General features: G+C 37.4%; 1 protein-coding gene across 2 annotated transcripts in view; it reads right to left on the reverse strand.

The window, feature by feature from the left end:
- Window positions 1-528: 528 nt before the first annotated feature.
- The window catches only part of HS2ST1 (heparan sulfate 2-O-sulfotransferase 1), a 184,948-nt gene continuing 177,037 nt past the window's right edge, over window positions 529-8,439 (reverse strand). The window contains exons 5-7 of one of the 2 annotated variants that reach the window (XM_040232389.1): window positions 5,583-5,680; window positions 3,054-3,211; window positions 529-2,122 (exon numbers count right to left, since the gene is read on the reverse strand). In XM_040232389.1, coding sequence (XP_040088323.1) covers window positions 1,896-2,122; window positions 3,054-3,211; window positions 5,583-5,680 — 483 coding nt within the window. In that variant the 3' untranslated portion in view covers window positions 529-1,895. Of the gene's footprint in view, window positions 2,126-3,053; window positions 3,212-5,582; window positions 5,681-8,439 lie in introns of both variants that reach the window. The other variant, XM_040232387.1, reaches the window with a different exon arrangement.

The raw sequence follows: 8,439 nt of genomic DNA on the forward strand, positions 1-8,439 counted from the left end.
TATGATAGAACACAGTCAAGCAAAGCAGTATAAACAGCAGACTGAAGAAAGAGCAAGATAGGCCAGTACTCTTGCCTGGAAAATCCATGGACGAAGGAGCCCGGTAGGCTGCAGTCCATGGGGTCGCTAAGAGTCAGGCACGACTGAGCAACTTCACTTTCACTTTCATGCATTGGAGAAGGAAATGGCAACCCACTCCAGTGTTCTTGCCTAGAGAATCCCAGGGACAGGGGAGCCTGGTGGGCTGCTGTCTATGGGGTCGCACAGAGTCGGACACGACTGAAGTGACTTAGCAGCAAACTAAAAGAACTCAACCTATTTTTGTAGATACAAGCAGCATCTCAAGAAAACTTAGAGCAATCATGAAATTAGAATAATGCTTGAATATCAGATCCTAAAGGAAATACTAAAGGAATTCAACAATCCTAAAGGAATCCTAAAGGAATCCTAAAGGAATTAGTCAATCCTGAAGGAAATCAGTCCTGAATATTAACTGGAAGGACTGATGCTGAAGTTCCAATACTCTGACCGCCTGATGTGAAGAACTGATTCATTGGAAAAGACCCTGATGGTGGAAAAGACTGAAGGCAGGAGGAGAAGGGGACGACAGAGGATGAGATGGTTGGATAGCATCACTGACTTGATGGTCATGAGTTTGAGCAGTCTCCAGGAGTTGGTGATGGACAGGGAGGTCTGGAGTGCTGCGGTCCATGGGGTCACAAAGAGTTGGACACGACTGAGCGACGGAACTGAAGAAGTCAGATGGAACTCAGAATTAAAGACTTGGAATCTGAACTCTCCAAGATGGAAACCTTTTAAGAAGTTTCTAATTAAAAGCAGAATTGGGAAAACATAAGCAACTCTACCTGGGAGAACTAAAGGTTAGAAAGTCATTGGCAATTAAACTAGACAGAACTAATGAAAGGCAGGCAGAGATCAGAATATAACTGGAGAACTAGAAGAAGCTGCTGCTGAATTTAAACCTGGATCCCATAGAGTGTCTCCTCTAGGATCCACAGATGAGACAAATCTATGTCAGGACCTACTTTTGAAAACATCACAAGAATATGTACAGATTTTGAGGAAAAAATATATGATCTAAAAGATAAACAGTCAAAATTTCCCTACTGGACTGTTTATATTACATATTAGTTTTTTCCCATTAAACATGATGAAAAAATCTTTCTTAAAGGAAAATATTTTTGTGAAAAAGAAAAAAAAAAGAACTTTAGGCAATGTCAATATTCTCTGAAGTGTTTCCCCAATCTTAGATACTGGGGAGACAGGAATAAGAAATACTGCTTTCTTTTTACAGTATTAATAATGATTTAAATTGGTTTTTAACACCAATAATCATCTTTTAAAAGAAAATTAAAATGACCCACATAAATATGGGCAATTCCAACTACAGCAAAAACATTTTTAGCAATCATGATCAAACATTTGAAACCAAAGCACACCCTGCCAAACAGTTAATAACACTAGCAAGTAGAGGAGTACAGCCCAAACCTCCAGGAGAAGCAGCAGATGGGTTCATCTTCATTAATGGTTAGTTGAAAAAGATGCTTTATCAAAAACAGAGTATCAGAACTTTTCTGTAGCTGCATCTAGCCTTCAATTAGACCTGCTAGGTATTTGTTTTAGGTGATATGTAGGTTTTGTCCAGGCAGGAGGTTATAACTCCCACCAAAATTTAACCAGAAAAAAATAGGCTGAAACTTAAACTTCCTGGACCACTGACGTATCAGCCAGAATCTACTTCCTTGACGTCACTGTCTGTATCCTAACACAAAGTGTCTTATATGCCCATCAACAAACCAAGTTGTGGAGCTGAGAACTAAGGTGAAGACAAGGTTGGAGTTGTAGTCCAAGAATCTAACTGTCACGCCTCATACTCAGTTCGATTTAGGGTAAATCTTTTCATAGAAAAAGTTCTGTGCGAGGATGTAGAGGTCTCCATCTTTTTCTCGTACAGCATGGGCTCTGATGAACTGGAACTGCTCTAATGCAAACTCATAGAACTCGTTCTCCATTTTCCAAATGTCAGACTGCTGTAGTTTTGCAATGGTTTGTTTAGTAGGGAGTTTCTTCTCTGTGGTTTTCCTAAGATGAGATTTCTTTCCTACTTACAAAGGCAAAAGAGAAAAGGTAAATAAATTCTGAGAACACACATAAAAATTAATGCCTGTTTATTTTAAGAGATGACATGTGGAAGGCAGGTAACATAACTGTTTCCTCTTAAAATCATTCAGGCAAAAACAGTGTCCTAATCAGTGATTTGTTCCTTTATAAGACAAATCTTTATCCTCGTTAAAGATTTAATGAGATGTCAAATAATAAAAGTAAGAATTGCCACTTGGTAAAGTATAGATAGTCACTGTACATTTTATACTCTCAAATGCTTGGTGTTCTGACTAGTTTGTTTTTAAAGATATAAAATATCTATTTTCAAACTTTGGACTGATTTCTCATAACCTCTATTCTGTATACCTACGTATTAAAAGCTAGGGCATATGCATACTCTAGAAAAAAAGAGTCCCTCTGTATATTACCAAAGAATATGGGGAAAAAAGTCAGGATTAGACTGGACCAGCACAGTCACCTTCAGATTTTTAATACCGTCAAGGCTACTGAAACATACTTTTAGGAGCATTACAACAGACAAGAGCACAGGTTCATTACCAACATGATTCAGTCTTCCGATCCTGCCCCTACCTAAATGGCACCAGACACGTCTAAAGGGTGGAATGCACAGCCGGCATTACTGAGAATCACACAATTTCTAAGGCTGGCACTATAGTCTGTATCTTTCCACTATACCCACAATGCCTTTTAATTATCATCTCATGTACATTTATTCATTCAAAACATATTTAGTGAACACCATCTGTGTGCCATGTATTATTCTGTATTGAAAATGGTGAGGAGAAATGGACAATATACCTGCCTTTCTGGAGTTTTACTCAACAGATTTCAAATAATACATATTTTGCAAGTGGCAAAGTTAAAGTCAGCTTAAAAAAAAACAAAAACAAAAACCATCCTTTATATACCTGTACGATAGAGTTCTGTAGCACCCCTGAAGAACCGGGGTAAAGCTGCCTCCAGTAACATGATAAAATCTTCAAGCTCTTCAGTTACTCCCACCAGAAAGTATTCATTAATTAGGTTATACTTGGCTTGATCCATAGCCCACCTGCTTCCCACATTCCTAAAACCAAAGAAAAAGAATACAAAACCTGGTTGTAAAATCTGCTAAGTATTTTTGATGACTTTGACACTGTATATTATGGAAAAAACAGATAAACATGTGTTCATTCAAAGCCTTAATGCCCTTTTATTAATGTCCTTCGGGAGGTACACCTGTTCTTAATATCCTTTGCCTCTGTCTACAATTTCTGCTGAACCATGCAGGGCTAATTCAAATTTTACTAGGCGACAAAATATGAACAGTTGAAAAATATGTATATTTATGTCTCCTCCTATCTGATTTAGGTATGAGTGCATCTAATCTTGGTTTACAGGTGACACTTGAACAACACGGGTTTGACCTGCACAGGTTCACTTACATGCAAATATCTTTAAATAGTAGATAGTATAATACCACACGAACCATGGTTAGTTGAATTTGCAGATCCAAGGAATCGTGAATACAAAAGGTCAACTGTAAGTTATATTGGAATTAACCCCTGCCTTGCTAAAGGGTCAACTGTATTCTAAACTTCACTCATTTTAAGAGCTCTCTAGGAAGGTCTAAGCAATTTTGTGTAGTGGTTATCTTCATTTAATTTATGAATTTATGTTTTTTTAAGAAATGGCTCTGCTACGGATCTTTTAATTTTTACATTGTCAGCTACTGACTGTTAATAGCAATTTGGCCCTAAATAAGCTATGCCTTTGGATTCTTTTCAACATTGACATTTCCTAATCCTGATTCCAAGCTCTGCCTTTAAGTAGTATGATATTGAGCAAGTGTCTTTCACCCTTCTAAACTTGTTTTCTCAGCCACTAAAAAGCTGGGGTGGGGACTTCTCTGGTGATCCAGTGGATAAGACTCCACATTTCCACTGCAGGGGGCACAGATTTGATCCCTGGTTGGGCAACTAAGATTCCCCAAGCCACAGGATACAGCCAGGAAAAAAAAAACAACAAAAAAATACTAACACTTGTGAATTCCCTTGAGGTCCAGCTAGGACTCTGTTCTTTCTCTGCCCAGGGCAAAGGTTTAATCCCTGGTTGTGGAACTAAGATTCCACACTGCATGGCTAAGGGACTGTGGCTGGTTGGAGAAGTAAACAAGCTGATTTCTAAGGTCCCTAAAGAAGTTCAATTGAAATCTCAGTAACACCCAACAGAAAAATATATTATTGTTCTAAGGTGGGGGTGGCAAGCTTTTCCTATGGCTTTTCATAGGAAAAGCCCAAGATGGCTCTACAGGCCATACGGTCTTGGTCACAATTACCTAATTCTGCTTCTGCAGTGTGAAAACAGCCACAGACAATAAACAGATATGGTTGTCTTTCAAAAAAACTATTTATAAAAACAGGTATTGGGTCAAATTTGGTGTCCAGGTTGTAATTTACTGATTCCTGTTGTAAGGAAATGATTAAAAATTGAGAAGACATTCTTTTGAAGCATCCAAGTCTTCTTATATTATTACAGTTGACCTTTGAACAAGAGGGTTTATGGGTGCCAATCAGACCCAATCCCCCATTCTCCAGTTGAAAGTCTGTGTATAACTTATAGTCAGCCCTCCGTATCCCCAGCTTTATATGCAAGGATTCAGTAGTGCATGACTACAGATCATGAACTACTGTAACACATATTAAAAAAAAAAAAATCTGTGCTTAAGTGGGCCCTCAAAGTTCAAACTTGTGTTGTTCAAAGGGCCAGCTCTATTATGTGTTGATACTGAGTAAGACCTTAAGGTTCACAGTGACCGAACGCTACATTTCAAACGATGATGGAAAGAACACAAGGCATTCCTTGCGTCTCTCATGGTTTTAAGGAAGAGACTAACTGCATGTGTTTCTTGCTTGTTTTTTTTTTACTTTTCCTATTAAAATGATGGACTAGAACAAATAAATACATACCATTATTTTTATAAACTGAAAACTCAGCACATCCTGAAGAAATAAACTCTATTAAAGATAAAACATTTTTATTTTACCTTGGCTTCTCTCAAAGTCAAATCAGTTTAGCAGTAAAACCAGGTAAATAATTTACCCACTAAGCCTCTTTTTGATCTAAAATGGGTGGCTAAAACAAGCTTAGGAGAAAACGAGGTTTATGAAAGGACTCCTGACTTCTAATTAAGAACACTGCTAGAATATAGCAATATACACAATACCAAAAATCTTTAAAAACCAGCATCTGAGAAATCATGGCAAGCATCTTATACATGAAGAATCTTTTTAAGGTAACTAAAAAACTAAGTTATTACTTAATTACATGTTTTTTTTGGTCTGGTCTTTCATGAACTTCCTTACACTGAGCCCTTGATTAATGCATCCACCTTTGTGAAATACAGATTATGGAAAAAAATAAGTAGATTATCGATTTTGCTAACTTTATCTCCCTACCAGCATTCCGAGCTGTGGCCACAGAAGAAGGGGATTTGAAGCCAGAGCTTCTCTGGAGCACAGTCTGAGCCTCCTTCGGCTACACATTCATCAAAGGTCTGGAAAAAATACAGAGCAGAACATGTGAGCCATAAACCCGAGCTTCAGCTATCAATTATCTTAATGTGGTAAGTTATTAAATCAATGGCAGCAGAGTTGGATGAGATAGTGACTTAAAGTGATAGGTTACAAAAACATACTTGAGACACTCAGCAAAGTTAAATATGGCTTTTCTCATATTTTTGTTTCACACCAATGTTTATAAGAATTCTTTTACCATAAGAATGGAACATCCCCAGATAATAACTTGTCCTTGAAATTAAGTACTGGTTTATGTTGAATCTGTGTATTTATATTTTCTATCCCCTTACCAAAGTAAATTAAATAAGCCTCAAGATACTCTTCAGGAAATAATTATTTGAAAATAATATAAAGTAGAACTACACTTAAGTCTTTCCCTCTTTCCTCATTAAAACAAAAACATCATTGTACAAGCAAAAGTGACCCCAGATACTTACGACTGATATGGCCCCCTCTCCAAATGCATCTGACTAAATTAATTAAAGGGCTTCCCCAAATGCAAAAGATGTGGGTTTGATCTCTGGGTCAGGAAGATCCCTTGGGGTATGGCAACCCACTCCAGTATTCTTGCCTGGACAAGAGGAGCTTGGTGGGCTACAGTCCAGGTGGTTGCAAAGAGCTGGACATGACTGAGCACACATACAAACTAATGAAAAGGGAAAGAGACTCACAGGTTATGGGTCTAAAATTAAATCAGCTTCACTTTCTTGAGAACTTACTACTATCTGTCACAAGCATTTCTACAGTAGGCTTTATCTATCTGAAATGATATTACGATGCCAAACTAAGGAGCTCAGGCTGTTGTAGCAGTCATCTATAAATACCACCTGTTACTTCTAAGAAGAGAGTATGAAAGAGCAGAAAGAGAATGCATCCAGAGTCCAGACTTCTGAGTTTCTAGAACCAGGTTTGACCTTATCTTGAGTAAGTTATTACGGCCTCTAAACCTCACTTTCTAATACATTTCATATAAAGTTAGATAAATTCAAAGGTCCCTTTCTACCAAAGCTCTATTGAGAATAGGATGCCAAATCCTTAGATCTGACTATGAATAGAGAAATAGTGGGATAATTATCTTTATTCTGACAACATTTAAGAGGCAACAGCAAACTACAGTCCACAATTGACTTGCCCATTTCTTTTACAGATGGCCTTTACCATGATATAGGAAAAAGTTTTATGACTTGGGCTTGAATCTTGAACCAGAAAACTTAAGTTTTGCGTTCGTCTCCTCATCTAAAAACCAAGGACATAGTCTTATTTTGAAGAAGAAATAAAATCATGGATGTAAAACAATCTACCACCAAGTCTGGCTGGCTTATTATAACCATTCAATAAATGGATGTATCCATGTCTGCCTCTCTCTCCCCACCTGTCCTCCCTAACAGTCAAATACAATGTTTTATTGGTTCTTATTCTCCTTGACCTCCACAGCATTTATCTATTTCTTTGAACACTGCCCTTTTGGGCTTTTTGTTGCTTCTCTGTACCTTTCTGAAAGTACTATCATTATCTTCTTTTAAGGCATGTTTTGGTCCTTTACCAAGTATGGAAATTCAGATGTCTTTTCTTACCCACACCCTTCCTGAGCTTATTCACACTTCCTTGGAATACTTTATGATTTCCAGGCAGAAGCTTTCCAAATCTGTACCCCTAGATGAATCACTTCTTATGTACTTTCTGATACCTAGTGTGCCTTTTCACTGAGTTTCCAGTATTACTTCATATTTTGTATTTCTGGCAATACGACAACATTGCCCCTTGTAATTCAGACTCAGCATCTCAGAACATTTCTTAATTTTTCCTCTACTTCACTTAACCTCCTTGAGGAAATGTCTTTCCATCTTTTTTTTTTCCCCAATCATACCTTCATCAAGATCTCACAATGCCATTTCTCCATCCTTACAATCACTTTCTAATCAGGTTCTGTTTCCTCTCTTCCTTCAATCTGCTCTTAGACCACCAAGTCTAAGTAGTCCCTTTTACATCTTCTACTCAGAAAACATCAACAGCTTCTAATATATTCAAAGAAAGAACACACAAACTCTTTATCCTGGCTTTAAAAAATGCTTCATACTCTGACTTCAATGGGCTAGTCTCATCTCTATGTATAACTTCTTTACCAGATTAACGTGTTCTACAATTTCTCAAGCAAGTCATATGTTCCTACAGATCTATATATGTTTGCTAAATACATTTTCTTCCTCTGAAAGTGCTTTCCTCTACTAATCTAATATATAAGACGCTATCTTTCCAATGACTACTCTGGCCTCAGGTCACTCATTCTTTTAAACTCATGTAAATTAATTATATACTGCCTTGTAATAGGATCAACTATTAGGATCAGGCACGTATATCTATATAGACATCTTTATCTAAAGAACTTGTTTCATGTACTTTGAAAAAAAAATATTATGTTCACTCTTCCAAACTATAGAAAAACTTCTTGGAGGGATCATGCAGTATGGATTTGTGTCCTCCATAGCATACAATATATTGCTACACCAGTTGTTTGCACAATCAATATTTGTAAATGGCTGGGGAAGACTGCACTTCGGAGATTTTACATGAGGTTTAAAGGCACAATTCTGGTTGAGATGAAGACAGGGGTGGTAACATTTTTTCATGAAGCATTTTGACGGTTCCTTAAAGTTCTCCAAAATTATCTTAGGATTCCCCTTACCCCATATACACACACACACACACACACACACACACACACACACACACACACACA

The sequence above is a fragment of the Oryx dammah genome, unplaced genomic scaffold (genome assembly GCF_014754425.2).
Source record: "Oryx dammah isolate SB20612 unplaced genomic scaffold, SCBI_Odam_1.1 HiC_scaffold_28, whole genome shotgun sequence".
NCBI classification, from domain to species: Eukaryota; Metazoa; Chordata; class Mammalia; order Artiodactyla; family Bovidae; genus Oryx; species Oryx dammah.